The sequence below is a fragment of the Myodes glareolus genome, chromosome 9, assembly GCF_982192425.1.
Source record: "Myodes glareolus chromosome 9, mMyoGla1.1, whole genome shotgun sequence".
Classification (NCBI taxonomy): domain Eukaryota; kingdom Metazoa; phylum Chordata; class Mammalia; order Rodentia; family Cricetidae; genus Myodes; species Myodes glareolus.
The window spans coordinates 938,226-954,570 of record NC_142034.1 but is presented as its reverse complement, the minus strand read 5'-3'; the positions used below and the strand labels follow the sequence as shown (position 1 = coordinate 954,570).

Sequence of the window (16,345 nt, the reverse complement as noted above, 5' to 3'; positions counted from 1 at the left end):
CTCAGGCAGAAAAACAGCAGCAATGACCTGCACCTGTCATGTTCAGAAGAGGCAAAGGGAAGTCTGTGTTAGAATGGGCTAGGATGCAGGGGGATATTTGGGTTGGGCAGTTAACTTGGTGAACCAAAGGGGGCTTTAGCATGCTGGACTTCTGTCCTCATCCTCAGGAAAGACTCTGACATAGGAAAGTATCCATGTCAGGGAAGAGGCCTTGCTGCTAGACTTGGGGGCGTAATCTAACATGTTTGTTTAGCTAGGCAGAGGGAAAGCAAGAAGGACAAGGCCTGCTACAGTCCTGTTTGCCACGCTTGCACTGGACAGAATTCATTCAAAAAGTTTAAAATTTCTGTGCCTAAGAAAACTATAAAACTAAATAGGACTCTCAAATTTTAAGGACAGTTCAGTATCCTTTTTGTAATTACTGGTCTTGAACAATGCTAACAAAACTATTGCTTATGCAAGTTAATATTGGTCACCATGTGGCACAAATTCTTATTATCTTAATAATAAAAATCAAGAGTCAGATATTGAGGTAAATGCAGAAGGAACAGGAGCATAAAGAAGCCAGTTACTAAAGAGACATTTACCTCTACCAAATACTCACACTGAAGGGGGAAATATTATGTCTCTAACAAATCCTCAGACTGAATATTCAGACTGAGAGCCCTGAGTTCCTGTCTCCTCCCACCTTATGTTCCCCTCTCTGCCCATCCATGTCACTCCTGTCTCTACCTCCCTGGTGCTGGGTTTAAAGTCATGTGAAACCAAGTGCTGGGCTCAAATGTATGACTCTGTTTCTCTTTCAGACAGATTCAATGTAGTGTAGAGGAGAGCACCCTTGAACTCACAGAGATCCATCTTACTCTATCTCCAGGGTGCTGGGATTAGAGGTGTGAGCCACCACTGCCTCCTGGCCTCTATAGCCAAGTAGTGTGGCTAGTTCCCCACACTGATCTTCAGGAATGCATTATTTGTTAGATCATAAACAAAATAACACACCATCAGGTTAACTGCTGATTTTGTTGCTGTAAACAGGAGCTTGCTTTGCTCAAGATGACCTTCTGCTCACCTGTAAATAAATAAACTTTATTCTCTTTGCCTTTATGAACCCCTGGCTTATGGGGCTGGGAGCTACATTTGAGTATAGACCTGGAGCCAGTATATGAAGAAAAAGTTTCTTCTTTGCTACAATAAGTTAACGGTCAGACTGGTGAATGTCTTAAGGACCCACAGACTCATTAATGTATCATTTCCAAGGCAGGGAGCCTCCAGCTGTATCAACGTGGAGAAAGCTAGCTGTAAGCAAGGAATGCAACTTTAATTCTCTTTACTTTGACCATGGGTGCAATGTGACTAGAGGATTGAGGTCCTGCCTTTATTTCTAAAAAAAAAAAAAAAAGAAAAAGAAAAAACTATAGTGTGTGAACTCGGATTGCGAGCCAAATAAACCTCTTGTCCCCAAAGTTTTCTTTTGTTAGTGCATTTACCACAGCGCCACAGAAATGAATTTGGACCATCCTGTCTACCCACACATGAGCATAGCAAAGGGACTTCTCAGCAAGTCAGGATTTCCCTCATGAAAGTCTGACCAGAACAAGTTTAGAAGAAAGCAATGAGGAGCAGGAGACACATGAACACTCACAAACATTCCTGAAGAGAAGCACTATTTGCCTTTGTTGGGTCTTCCTGTACGGTAAATGTCCAAACCCACCAATCTCAGAACTCAAAATCCTACAAATCCCCACTGTGGAAATCTCCACCCTGCAAAACTCTGCCCAAAGAAACCCTTTATAAAACTCGCCTCCTGCTCAGATCCCTGCTGCTTCTCTGCGGAGCACAGGCAGCCACCATCTGTGTCTTTCCCAATAAATCTCTTGTGTGAGGTCTGTTGTGCAGTGTGACCCTGTGGCTCCTCACAGCCAGGATAGCTTCCCCCTCAGAGCTGCAACACTTCCCCTGGGGAGATGTTTCCCTCAATACTGTACACTAACACTCGCCTGAACCATGAGGGACAGCACAGGAATTGTCTCCCACCTGACTTGGAAAGTCAGCAACACAGCCTGTTTGTATGGGAAGGAGGGGTATGGCAAAGGTTTGAAATAAAGAACTCTGATTTTATCAGTCCCATGCCTTCTGTGGGACATGAATGAAGTGGTAGTTTTCTCTCACTTCAAAACGTGAAAACAGATTCAGCAGCATTGAGTGGACACAGAAGCTTGCCTAGCTGAGGTGTTGCTTTCCCAGACTAGTGCCGGCTCTGGAGATGCTGTGACTGGATCATATCTTCAGCTGGTATTGTGAAGGTCTCTGCAGCAGCTGATCTGTCCTCAGAGTGACCTTGTCTACAGCAGCCAGGTTGACAGGAGGGTGGTCCTATCAGGTTTCTAGTCAAGAACCCAATCAAGCCTGCATGACCAAGGGAGGTTTCCCTCAAATTTCTGCTCTTCTTGGCAACTTAAGCTACTTGGAGAAAGCATTTACTGTCCAATATCATAACAAATATTAGAAAAAGCTTCACACATAGCTAACAATTTTATTACCGGTGAACAAACTCAGTAATATTGACCAATGTTTGCTAGTGTTTAATCTTCCCCAGTGCCCCAGGGGAGGCAGGTATGTCTGGTCTGTCTCACAGCACCCTGACCTTGGTTCCCCACCAGCAGAGCATTGTCAAAATGCATCTCTCTCTTCTTTAAGCTTTCTAACCTTGAAATTTAATTCTTACAGCTAGACAAACTAAGACAAGAGGCAAATCAACAAAAACATCTAAGAATGAAGGGCTGGGAATGTAGCTTAGCTGGTAGAATCCATGTCTAGTGTACACAGAGCACACTATGTTAATCCCTAGCACTCAATAATTGGGCAGGATGTTGGTGTGTGTGTGATACCAAGATTCAAGACATGGAGGCAAAGGATCAGGAATTCAAGGTGCACACAGTGTATTGGAAGCCAGCCTAGGGCACATAGCGTTCATCTCAAAGACAAGAGAAAGAAAACAAAAGAAATCTAAGAATTAATAGAATATAAAGGAAATTAATGTTCCAGGACAGATATGGAGGATCCACCTCTCCCTGAAGGACTCAGCGAGGAGGTAAACATTGTTAAAACCTTTTAAAAGTTAGTGTTAATGACAGGCTCATCAAGACCTTTGCTGTAAGCTCTGCCTGGGGTGCTTATTTTCCAGTAAATAAATGAACATGTTGCGGCTGGAGTAGACAATTGTATTTAGCAATATTCAGCTGTTGGATTCTGACTGCTTTGAGCAAAATGACTGTCAGTCAAATAGCCAGCCAACTACACTTGTAACCCAAAATTCCCTTGAAAACGTTGCAGTGGATCATAGATGGCAGCCTGGCTCCTCAAGGTGGCACTTTAGCAAGGGTGATTCTAACAATTTTAGGGGACTCTTTGCTCTCAGGAGCCCTGGTGAACTCCCCATGACCCTGTAACTATTTTGCTCAAGCCAGAGGAGAAGCAGTTCCTCTGATGGTCTAGCAGAGAGACTGCTGGGATATGATTAGTGCCAAAAGACGAAGACTTGATTGGCTAAAACAAACCCTCATTTGTATGTGAGGTGCACTATGATTGGTTGAAACACAAACTTTCATTAGCATTTGAGGCAAGTTGTGATTCATCCAAACACCCCTTCTGGCTAAATAAACAGGTTGTTCAGGCTTATTTAAAGCATAGGGGGATACCTACTGTGTGCCTCTTTTGATATTGCAGAATTGGGGCCAGTAAAAGGCCTCTCTCTCTCTCTCTCTCTCTCTCTCTCTCTCTCTCTTTCTCTCTTTCTCTTTCTCTCTCTGAGATAGGATCTCACTATCTAGCCCTGCTTGACCTGGAACTTGCAACTTGCAATTTAGACCAGCCTTGTCTCAAAGAAACATAGACCCATATATGACTCCCTAATTCTGGTACTAAAGTTACGTACGTCCAAGTCTAGCTTTTAAATTTCATTATTTCATATGTATGTTTATGTACGTCTGTTCACATCTATGAAGGGAAGCCAGAAGCCAACATCAGGTGTCTTCATCATTCTCCATGGTCTGGTTTGACACAGGGTCTCTTTCTGAACAAGGAACTTGGTCCTCTGCCCCACAGTGTTGGAATTACATGCACTTGCGAGGACACTCAAGATTTTCTTTTCTGCATGGGTTCTGGGAATCAATGGTTGCAAAGCAATTGCTTTATCAATTGAATCATCTCTCCAGCTTTTTGAAGGCACTTGCAAATGATCCTTTCTTATCTACTTTAGTAGTACAGGCTGAGTTGGTAACAACGGGAATCAGCCTAGAAGTAGGGTGTGGCAGCAGTGGTATGTTAACTTCTTATTTGTTTTTGAGATGATATATCATGACCAATGTAACGCACAAAAGAGAAAAATTATTTTCTCTTATAGACCAACTTGATTGAAGAGAAGGCAATGGGGGAGGGGAGGAGATGGGCAGAACAAAAGGCAAGAGAACACATCGCCAGCTATAAACATGAAGATGAGAGAGCAAACTGGAAGCAGGTGCGGTTAAGAACTCTTAAAGTTTCAAAGGCCACCGCCAGTGGCACACTTCCTACAGTAAGCTTGCATCCCCTAAAACATCCCCAAAGCAGCCCCACTGGAAATTAAGTGTTCAAATACACAATAATATGGGGACATGGATCAATCCAACCCCACAGATACTGACAGTTGAACAGTAAGGCCCAAAGGCAACACCAAGGAGAGACAGCTGGCTAGTTGAAGCTGAAGAGGAGACAGCTGAGCAGTTCAAGAGCTCACAGACACAAGGTCGATAAGGGAGAGGGGCGAGGAGAAGGGGAGACGACCACACAGGGCCTGTGAAGACTTCCAGGTATCTGTCAAGCTCACAACTGAACATAGCAGCTTTCTTTGTCAAACTCCCAGGCAGCAGCACAGTATTCTTCAGGAGGTGAGTGGATAAACAGAGGTGTGTCCAGTTAATGGAGTATTACGGAACCATGAAGTGAACCTTGCTTTCTGCTGCCCCAGGGCACGTGGGAAACCTAGCCGTGTGTTCCCAAGGAAGGAAACTGAGGTAGTTTCTTGTTGCTTGTGACCAGCATGTGACATTTTGGATAGGGAAAAACATTGCAGAGGGCATGTAGGTGATTCTAGGGCCTGGCAAGAACAGGGTGCCAAGGGCCATATGTAGAGACAGTGGACTGGTCCCACTGGCCCTGTGGTGTCGGGGACATATCATCATCCCCGTGTCCTAACCTGGTGGATGTCCAGAGTAGACTGTGGGCACCTGCTTGAGGTGACGACACCCACAGTATTTAAACAAACAGATCTCAGTGAAGAGCAAACTCAAGAAAGAGGACAATGGGATCCCTGTATTCTCTCCCTGATTTTTCTAGGAATCCGAAAACCCTTACAAATATACTCCAAAAAGGATTTCTTCACGAGTTGTTTAAGAAAGAAAAGACCCGGAGAGGGGAAATGTGTTTAAAACTCAGTCAAGGGCCGAGTTAACAGTTTCACCTGTATTAAAGAATTTTTTCTAAAGAGACAGGGAAGAAGGAATTCTCTTATCCAAACAAGAGAAGCTGCAGGTCCAGGTCTTCATGTCCCTCGAAAGACAGTGACCGAGGGACATAGGGCACCTCGAAGCTGCCTACAGGAGGCAGAGGGACACTTGGGTGCAAGCAGGGAAGCAGTGCTTGTGTTCTGTGAGCGGGCCCGACAACATATGCACACCTGGGGAGAGTGGAGCAGGGTGACTCAGTGCCTTAGCTTCCTGCATTTTGGGGCTCAAGGAAAACATGTAAATAACTCAAGCATAATGACTGTTGGCCCTTTATGAGGCCCTGGTGTCCACTGGTAGGATGACTGGCAGCTCAGCCAGGAAGCCGAGGAAGGGAAGGGGCTGAGGTGGTGGAGGGGACTGGTTGTGTGGGATCGCCTGGACCGAGAGGGTGCATATTGTTCTGGGTTGGCCTCCTTCATTGGGTGGCCGCACCCACGTGAGAAGTTGGGGGTCATGAGCCCTGAGGAAGCTGCTGTACCTGGGTCTGTGGTTAAGGGGTTCCCCAATCTGTTCAAGGTGAACAGTGAGAACCAGGGGACCTGACCCCAGCTTTCCTTCCTTCTGGGATCTGAGCATCCTGCTTAGCAGGGGCATCAAGCCTCAATCTTTCTTTGCCTTTCTAGCACCCCAGACATTGGAGCAAGTGTGAAGCTGGAGAAGTTTCTGAAATTTCAAGACTGTCCACTTCTCCAAGGAGGTATGCATTGAATTGGCACCCAGGTCTCGCACTACTTCCCCATAGCTTGGAGCCCAAACTACCCTAGACACCTTACTGCACCCCATTTTCTCATGATTCTCCTATTCTCAGCTTTCCCGCCTGACCCCAGCATCACACGGTCTGCAGATCCAGAGACCATCAATCAAGTCTTCCTCTCTCCGTCCATCAGCTACAGGCAGCTGTTTGGCCATGTGTCCCCCAGGCAACGTTCGCCGTGGGGCCAAGGGCATGTCCTGCCTCTATGTGGAATGGCTATACCAGCTTGTCCACAGAGACCAGATGAAGATCTGCTTTGCTTGCTTCAAGGCAGCTTTCCATGCAAATAGAATATTGCTGCAGATGAAATACTGTGAAGGGCTTCCGATGCAGGATGAGTCTCAGGAACTCTCAGAGTCAGGATTCAAACCAGAGGAAGAATCTCAGACTGAAGAAGAATCTCAGCCGACGGAAGAATCTGGGCCAGAAGAGCTGTCAGGGACAATCTGTGCCGAAGATCAAGAACATCTGTCTGATTCCATCAGTGACCATTCAAGTCCTGGATATCTGAGTCCAGGCACTGTAGGGACAGAGCTGGAGCCTGAGGAAGCTGTACCCCTGGACCCAGGCCCCGAGGATACTGACTGGAATCAGGCCCTTCCCTGGAGATTATGTAGCTTCTATCCCTGCCCCCACCAGTGCACCATCCCACCTCTGTCCTTGTGGGATATTTTCGATGTGAAGCCAACTCCTCAGCAACCTGTATTGTTAGAGTTGAGCCCCCTCTGGCCCATGAGCAACATAGTAGGAACGTGGTTGGAAAATCTGGATTACAACTTCGTGTTGTGTGGCTTTGGTACCGTCTGCTACTTGCTGTCAATGACTCCTTTATGGGCTGTGAGGACCCAGGTCAATCGATGGCAGGTGTTGCTGGACACTAAAGCCGTGCTGCGGGCCCACCTACTGAATGGACCTCGAAAGCTGGACCTGAACCGCTGGAGACTGAGCATCCTGGAGTACTCAAGGCTGGGGTCTGAGCTGGAGCCTGCTGACTGCACCCTGCGGAAGGGCGGCTTCAAGGTGCACTCCTACCTGCCCTGGCAGAGTGACACCCCAGAGGACTGGAGCAGGGAGCCAGAAGAGAGATTGTTTATCGATGAAATTGAGACTGTGATTGACCTGAGAGCTTCCTCTCCTGAGCCTTCTTTTTGAATCCCGAATATCTGAGGCACTGATACTCAGGAAGCCCCCATTGCCGGAGGTCCTCTGGGAATATGAAGATCCAGTGATTGCCTGTTCTGAGCGCCAGGGGAACGGTTTCTCGAGAATTTTAGGGGAGTATCTGGAACAGTCTAAGGGCCTCGGGACCTCACAGGGAAGTCTGGCATGTTTACAGCAGGAGTTTAGCTGTGCTCAGCTGAGTGTTTGGAAGGTGAGGACTAGCTATATGTGTAGGTAGGGTGTTCTGTATCGGGTGTCCTGAGTGACTAGTCAGAGTCTTGTCCACTATGTGCAAGTCCTCTGAGATGACCTGGTATGTGTTATAGTTAGATCCTGCCTTAGGGAATCATGAGACTGGGTTTCAGGGTACACTGTACAGAGTATTTATACTGTTTGCTTTTATTTGCCCCTTTTGCTGCTTCTCTTAATAAAGTCGGTGTTTTAAATTTTATTGTTTGATGTGGATGGTTTTTCCTTCACATGATGTCCTCATACCTGGTACTGCAGCAGCCAGAAGAGGGCATCAGATCTCCTGAGGCTGGAGTTACTGAGGGTTTTGAACACTGTGGGTTCTGGAAATCAGAGGTGGGACCTCTAGAAGAGTAAGGAGAGTGCTCTTACCTGCTAAGCCATCTTTCTAGCCCCAGTTGTCAGTGTTAATGGATGCCCTGTGCAGTTTTCCTCAGTGGGTCTTGAGGGAGAAACGTCCTCCCCCACTTCTGGCTTCAGGGTTTGACGGCTTTCGGTCTCACGAAGCTGGGAATGGGGCACAGTGGGTTCTGTTCCTTCTGAGTCACGTGAGGAGAATGTGTCTCCAGTCACAGCCTTCATAACCAGCCGAAAACCCCATGTAGAAAGCTGTGTGTCACTGATTGACACAGCATCTGCCCTCGAGGTTGGCAGGGATCTGTGTAGTGTTCCACATGTCTGATCTGTTCGTGTGAGACCATGAGACAGTGCTAGTGAGACCTCAGCATGGGCATGCTCTGCACAGAGGGAAGGACACACGAGGGTACAAGCTGCCCATGGTCGTCATCAATGGACACTGAGTGCCCATTGTCTTCTGCCAGTGTGTGGCCCATCTAGAAAGTACTGCAGATCTCTGGATTACCCTGGCATCACCTGGTGATTTAAGTGGTTCAGAAATTAATTATAGAAAGATCCTTATCTTGGAGGAATCTTGTTGACCAATTAACCTCATGATAGGATCTGACTATGAGTTTCCTTTGCTTTAGTGTTTTGTTTTTTCTCTTTGAAACAAGGTTACTATGTAGTCTAGGTGGCTAGGCTCAAACTCAAGATCCTCCTGCATTGGGTCCTGAATACGGGGACTACAGGTGTTTGCTATTACCCACCTCAAGCATTGCCCTTTACCTACCTTTGAGTGTCTCTTTTCTTCATTGGTTCAGGGATCTTAATTCTTGACACACAGGGTCTGATGCTCATTCTTGGAGAGAGGGCATCACACTACTGTATAAAGAACACAGCACAGTAATGAGGCGGCAGCCTTGGTGTTGACTTCAGTGGTCTGGAGCCTGTGGTTTCTGGGTAGCTAACTCTTCCTTCTAAACTCGGTCTGGCCCGTCTGTGGTTCATCCTCTCTCCCTCCTGGTGAAGCATCAATTGCAGCAAACACTTTGTTGTTTCATCTTCATTGTTTAATTTCACTTTTACTGCTGTGTGTGTTTGAGAACATGGGTGCACACATGCCATGGTACGCCTGTGGAGGTCAGAGGACGACTTTCCGGAGTCCCCAGGATCGCTCAGTTCATCAGTCAGAGATTTTACCTTTCAAGCCATCTCATTTGTCCTTAAGCCTTTTTTGTGCAGACCCTTTATGGGGGAGGTTTTATTTTTTGTTTTCTTTTGTTAAACAGGGTTTATCTGTATCTCTTTGGAGCCCATCCTGGAGCTTGTTCTGTAGACCAGAATGGCCTTGAACTCACAGAGACCCGGGTGCCCACCTCAAGCAGTCAACAATGTTTTGGGGAGCTGGATGGAGAGAAAGGGATTGTTTGGCCCACAATTCCACATTGCTGTTCATCACTGAAGGAAGACAGGACAGGAACTCAAACACGACTGGAACTGGAGGCAGGCAACACTCTCAACAGCTGAACCACATTCTCTAGCCTCACAACATTAACAAAAGAAGAACAGAAAACTATTAACAGTCACACATGTGTAACAACCTGCACAGGTAAGAAGGTCATACACCAGAGAACACTTCAAAGCATCAGGACATAAAATGAGGAGATAAACCCATCTATAGTTTCCACTGGGAAAACATCTCATGTATATATTACAGATGATGTGTGAGCCTGCAGCCTTCTGATTACTCAGCCAATGAGGAAAGAGGGGAAGAAATCACCTTGCAGAGTTATAAATGCAGTACACACTCCACACTGAAAACCCCGCCCACATGTGTTCACATAGTGGGGCTTCCTCCTGCTCAAGGATAGGCACAGACCCCACCCAAACACCCATTTTCACAGAAATCCTTTCTTTAGTGGGAAAGAAAAAGCGGCTGCTCTCTGACTCGGGCAGAAGAACAGCAGCAATGCCCTGCACCTGTCATGTTCAGAAGAGGAAAAGGAAAGTCTGTGTTAGAAGGGGCTAGGATACAGTGGTATATTTGGGTTGGGCATGTTAATCAGGCAAAACAAAGGGGGCTTTAGCTTGCTGGACTTCTGTCCTCATCCTCAGGAAGGACTCTGACACAGGAAAGTATCCACATAAGGAATCATGCCTTGCTGCCAGCCTTGGGGATGTAATCTAACAGGTTTGTTTAGCTAGGCAGAGGGAAAGCAAGAGGGACAAGGCCTGCTACAGCCGTGCTTGCCACGCTGGCACTGAACAGAATCCGTGCAGAAAGTATAAAAATGACTGTGCCTAAGAGAACTATAAAGTCAAATTGAACTTTGAATTGTTAAGGACTGTTAAGTATTCTTATAGTAATTACCAGGCCTTGTAGAATTTTAGTAAAACTGTTGTTTGTGCAAGTTAATATAGGTCACCATGCAGCACAAATTCTAATTGTCTTAATAATAAAAACCCAGAGTCAGATATTGAGGTAAATGCAGAAAGAAGAGGACTGTAAGAATTCAGTTATTAAAGAGACTTTTGACCTCTACCAAATCCTCACTCCAAAGGGGGCAAGATTCTGTCTCTAAGAAATCCTCAAACTGAATGTTCAGACTGAGAGCCCTGAGTTCCTGTCTCCTCCCACCTTATGTTCCCCTCTCTGCCCATCCATATCACTCCTGCCTCCACCTCCCTGGTGCTGGGATTAAAGTCATGTGAAACCAAGTGCTGGGCTCAGAAGTGAGAACTCCGTTTCTCTTTCAGACTGATTCAATGTAGTGTAGAGCAGAATGCCCTTGAACTCACAGAGATCCCTCTGTCTCTGTCTCCAGGGTGCTGGGATTAGAGGTGTGAGCCACCACTGCCTGGCCTCTATAGCCCACTAGTGTGGCTAGCTCCCCACTCTGATCTTCAGGCATGCATTATTTGTTAGATCTTAGACAAAAATCTCACATCATGAGGTTAACTGCTGATTTTGTTGCCATAAACAGAAGCTCATTTTGCCCAAGATGGCCTAATGATCACCTGTAAATAAATGAAATTTTTGTTCTTTGTCTTTATAAACCCCTGTCTTATGGGACTGGGAGCTACATTTGAGTATAGACCTGGAGCCAGTATATGAAGAAAAAGTTTCTTCTTTGTTACAATGTGTTAATGGTCATACTGGTGAATGTCTGAGACCCACAGACCCATTAATGTATCACTTCCAAGGCAGGGAGCCTCCAGCTGTATCAACGTGGAGAAAGCTAGCTGTCAGCAAGAAATGCCACTTTAATTCTCTTTACTTTGACCATGGGTGCAATGTGACTAGAGGATTGAGGTCCTGCCTTTATTTCTAAAAAAAAAGAAAAAACTATACTCTGTGACCTCAGATTTCAAGCTACATAAACCTCTTGTCCCCAAAGTTTTCTTTTGTTAGTGCATATTATCACAACCACAGAAATGAAGACAGACCATCCTGTCTACCCACACATGAGTTTAGCAAAGGTACTTATCAGCAAGTCAGGATTTCCCTCATGAACATCTGACCAGAACAAGTTTAGAAGAAAGCAAAAAAGACCAGATGACACATGAACACTCACAAACATTCCTGAAGAGAAGCACTGTTGGCCTTTGTAGGCTCCTTGTTTGAGGGTAAAAGGTCCAACCCCACTTCCGGGTTTGTAAAGCTGTCAAACCCACCAATCCCAGAACTCGAAATCCTACCAATCCCCACTGTGGAAATCTCCACCCTGCAAAACTCTGTCCAAAGAACCCTTTATAAAACTCGCCTCCTGCTCAGATCCCTGCTGCTTCTCTGCGGAGCACAGGCAGCCACCATCTGTGTCTTTCCCAATAAATCTCTTGAGTGAGGTTTGCTGTGCAGTGTGACCCTGTGGCTCCTCACAGCCAGGATAGCTTCCCCCTCAGAGCCGCAACACTTCCCCTGGGGAAATCTTTCCCCTCAATACTGTACACTAACACTCGCCTGAACCATCAGGGACAGCACAGGAATTGTCTTCTAAATGACTTGAAAAGTCAGCAACATAGGCTGGTTATATGAGAAGGAGGGGTATGGCAAAGGTTTGAAATAAAGAACTCTGATTTTATCAGTCCCATGCCTTCTGTGGACCATCAAATGAAATGGTAGTTTTCTCTCACCCTAAAAAGCTAAAACAGATTCAGCGGCATTGAGTGGACACAGAAGCTTGTCTAGCTGAGGTGTTACTTTCCCAGACTAGTGCCGGCTCTGGAGATGCTGTGACTGAATCATGTCTTCAGCGGGTATTGTGGAGGTCCTCTGCAGCTGCTGGTCTGTCCTCAGAGTGACCTTGTCTACAGCAGCCAGGCTGACAGGAGGGTGAGACAGTCAGGTTGCTTAGATAATATATCATGGCTAATGTAACGCACAAAAGAGAAAAGTTATTTTCTCTTATAGACAAACTTGATTGAAGGGAAGACAATGGGGGAGGGGAGGAGATGGGCAGAACAAAAGGCAAGAGAACACGTCGCCAGCTATAAACATGAAGATGAGAGAGCAAACTGGAAGCAGGTGCGGTTAAGAACTCTTAAAGTTTCAAAGGCCACCGCCAGTGGCACACTTCCTACAGTAAGCTTGCATCCCCCAAAACATCCCCAAAGCAGCCCCACTGGGAATTAAGTGTTCAAATACACAATAATATGGGGACATGAATCAATCCAACCCCACAGATACTGACAGTTGAACAGTAAGGCCCAAAGGCAAGACCAAGGAGAGACAGCTGGCTAGTTGAAGCTGAAGAGGAGACAGCTGAGCAGTTCAAGAGCTCACAGACACAAGGTTGATAAGGGAGAGGGGCGAGGAGAAGGAGAGACGACCACACAGGGCCTGTGAAGACTTCCAGGTATCTGTCAAGCTCACAACTGAACATAGCAGCTTTCTTTGTCAAACTCCCAGGCAGCAGAACGGAATTCTTCAGGAGGTGAGTGGATAAACAGAGGTGTGTCCAGTTAATGGAGTATTACAGAACCCTGAAGTGAACCTTGCTTTCTGCTGCCCAAGGGCAGCTGGGAAACCTAGCTGTGTGTTCCCAAGGAAGGAAACTGAGGTAGTTTCTTGTTGCTTGAGGCCAGCATGTGACATTTTGAATAGGCCAATACAGTTGCAGAGGGCATGTCGGTGATTCTAGGTCCTGGGGAGGACAGAGTGCCAACAGGCATATGTAGAGACAGTGAACTGGTACCGCTGGCCCTGTGGTGTCGGGGGCATGCCATCATCCCCGTGTCCTAACCTGGAGGATGTCTAGAGTATACTGTGGGCACCTGTTTGAGATGATAACACCCACAGTGCTGCCTCCAGATTTAAACAGAGATTTCAGTGATTGTTCCGCTCAGGAGGAAAACTTCTGTTTTCTGGCTGGTTTTTCCCTGTGTCCCAGACTCCTCTACAAATAAACTCAGACAGAGTTCTTTCAAGAGTTGTTTAAGGGCTGGAGAGATGGCTCAGAGGTTAAGAGCATTGCCTGCTCTTCCAAAGGTACTGAGTTCAATTCCCAGCAACCACATGGTGGCTCACAACCATCTGTAATGGGGTCTGGTGCCCTCTTCTGGCCTGCAGGCATACACACAGACAGAATATTGTATACATACTAAATAAATAAATAAATAAATAAATATTAAAAAAAAGAGTTGTTTAAGAAAGAAAAGACCCAGAGAGGGGAAAATGTGTTTAAAACGCAGTCAAGGGCCGAGTGGGCAGCTTCACAAATTTTGAAGAACTTTTACTAAAAAGACAGGGAAGAGAAGACCCTCTTTTTCAAACAAAATAAGCCGCAGGCTCAGTCTCAGGCCTTCGTGTCTCCTGAAGTGACAGTGATTCAGGGACATCGGGCACCTCGGGTACAAGCAGGCCAGCAGTGCATGCATCCCATGAGGGTTGCCAGGCCGCAAGTGCATCTCGGGGCCAGGGTGATTCAGCCCCTTAGCTTTCTACATTTAATGGCTCATGGGAGATATGTAAATGAGCTGGCGCATCATGGGTATTGGCCCTTTATAAGGCCCTGGTGTAGTAGCAGATGAGCCTCGCTGGGATCGGCGTTCTTTAGCAGGATTACTGGGAGTTCAGGCAGGTAGGTAGGTGAGGATGGGAAGGGAGGAGAGGGTGGCTGGGACTGGTTGGGTGGGTGAGGCGGGTCTGGGTCTGCGTGGGAGCACGGTGGGCAGAGGGGGATCAAGATTTAGGTTTCCCGACCTCCTTCAATTGGGATCTGGGCCATGAGCCCCGAGGAAGCTGCTGAGTCTGGGGCTGTGGTGAGGGAGCCCCAGTCTACTCTAGGTGAGCAGTGAGCCCTAGGGAACCTTAGCTCCAGCCTTCCTCCCCTCAGGGGTCTCAGCAGCCTGCCCAGCAGGGGGCGCCAAGCCTCATTTTTTTTTTTTTTTTCCCTTTCTAGCTCCCCAGACATTGGAGCAAATGTGAAGGTGGAGAAGTTTCTGGAATCTCACGTCTGTCCACTTCTCCAAGGAGGTATGCATTGAATTGGCACCCAGTTTTCTCACCACCACCCCATAGCCTGGAGCCCAAAGTACCCTAGACCCCCTACTGCACCCCATTTTCTCCCGTTTCTCCCATTCTCGGCTTTCCCGCCCGTCCCTAGCATCACGCGGCCTCCAGATCCTGAGATCATCAATCAAGTCTTCCTCTTTCTATCCAATCAGCTACAGGCAGGCTGTTTGGCCATGTGTCCCCCAGTCAACGTTCGCCATGGGACCAGGGGCATGTCCTGCCTCTTTATGGTCTGGCTATACCACCTTGTCCACAGAGACCAAATGAAGATCTGCTTTGCTTGCTTCAAGGAAACTTTCCTGGTAGTTAGAAGAATGTTGGAGACGGGAGATTGGGAAGAGGAAGAGTTGGATAATGAGTCTGTAGGACTCTCAGAGGAAGGATCTGATCCGGATGCATGGCTGGGGTTGGAGCTCACTGGGTTCCAGAGCCATGGGTATTTGCCACAGACTGAACATGCGGGGCCTGGGTTCCCGGTAACAGCCCCTGTATGGCCGGCACCCCAGCCTGTGCCTACTGAGCTGCGGCCTGAGGAAGCTGTACCCCTGGATCTGGGCCCCGAGATTGATGACTGGACCCAGGCGCTTCCCTTGAGATTAGGTGTCTTTCGTTGCTGCCTCCACCGGCGCATCATGCCTCCTCTGTCCTGGTGTGATATTTTCTATTTCAACCCATATCCTGGGCAACCTATATTGTTGGAGCTGAGCCCCATCTGGCCCATGCAGTTGCTAGTAGAAAACTTGTTGGTACACCTGAAGTTTGTCGCTGTGTTGGGTGACTTTGATGACATCTGCTACTTGCTGTCAATGCGTCCTTGCTGGGCTATGAGGACCCAAGTCCATCGCTGGCAGATGTTGCTGGACCCTGGTGAGCTGAGAAAGGCCCATCTACAGAACGAACCTGAACAGGAGGACCTGAACCGCTGGAGGCTGAGCGTTTTGGAGTCCTCAGAGCTGGGCGTGGAGCTTGTGCCTGCTGACTGCAGCCTGCGGAAGGGAGGCTTCAAGGTGCACTCCTACCTGCCCTGGGACAGTGATACCCCAGAGGACTGGGGCAGTGAGCCTGGGGAGAGGCTGTTTGTCAAATATATTGAGCCTCAAAGGGACCTGAGCTACAGCTTGCGCCGTCACTTCATTGATAACTTCTTCCCCTGATCCTTCCTTCCTGACTCCCGAATAACTCAGGCACTGATACTTAGGCAGCTCTCATTGCCCCAGGTCCCCAGGGAATATGAAGAGCCAGAGGTTGCCTGTTCTGAGCTGCAGGGGAACGGTTGGTCCAGCATTTTAGGGGAGTATCTGGAACAGCCTGGGGGCTTCGGGACCTCAGAGGGAAGTGGCATGTTTACAGCAGGAGTCTAGCTGTGCTCAGCTGACTATTCAGTGTTTGGGAGGTGAGGGCTAGCTATATGTGTAGGTGGGGTGTTCTGTATCGGGTGTCCTGGGTGACTAGTCAGAGCTCTTGTCCACTATGTGCATGGCCTCTGAGGTGACCAGGTGTGTGCTGTAGTTAGATCCTGCCTTAGGGGGTCATGAGACCGGGTTCCAGGGCTAACTGTATGGAGTATTTATGCTGGCTGTTTGCTTTTATTCACGCCTCTTTCGCTGTTTCTGTTTAATAAAGTCAGTGTTTTAAATTTTGTTATTTGATGTGGATGGTTTTCCCTTCACATGGTGTCCTTATACCTGGTACTTACAGCAGCCAGAAGAGGCCCTGGAGCCTGTGGTTACCCAGTTATTGAGTAGCTAACTCTCCCTTCCAAACTGGGTCTGTCCCGTCTGTGGT

General features: G+C 47.4%; 2 protein-coding genes across 2 annotated transcripts; both read left to right on the top strand.

Annotated features, from left to right (window-relative positions):
- Positions 1-6,360: 6,360 nt before the first annotated feature.
- On the top strand, positions 6,361-7,891 carry LOC125397176 (testis-expressed protein 19.2-like). Its single transcript, XM_085694207.2, has one exon. The coding sequence runs from the start codon at positions 6,451-6,453 to the stop codon at positions 7,447-7,449; it is 999 nt and encodes a 332-aa protein (XP_085550333.2). The 5' UTR covers positions 6,361-6,450; the 3' UTR covers positions 7,450-7,891.
- A 4,764-nt stretch (positions 7,892-12,655) lies between these two features.
- LOC125397177 (testis-expressed protein 19.2-like) lies at positions 12,656-16,131 on the top strand. Its single transcript, XM_087910852.1, has 2 exons — positions 12,656-12,980; positions 14,448-16,131. The coding sequence occupies exon 2, from the start codon at positions 14,734-14,736 to the stop codon at positions 15,712-15,714; it is 981 nt and encodes a 326-aa protein (XP_087766978.1). The 5' UTR covers positions 12,656-12,980; positions 14,448-14,733; the 3' UTR covers positions 15,715-16,131.
- The last annotated feature ends 214 nt before the right edge of the window (positions 16,132-16,345 follow it).

Excerpts from the sequence above, each read along its gene's own strand:
- LOC125397177 (XM_087910852.1), top strand. The coding sequence starts at position 14,734 with ATGTGTCCCCCAGTCAACGTTCGCCATGGGACCAGGGGCATGTCCTGC.
- LOC125397176 (XM_085694207.2), top strand. The coding sequence starts at position 6,451 with ATGTGTCCCCCAGGCAACGTTCGCCGTGGGGCCAAGGGCATGTCCTGC.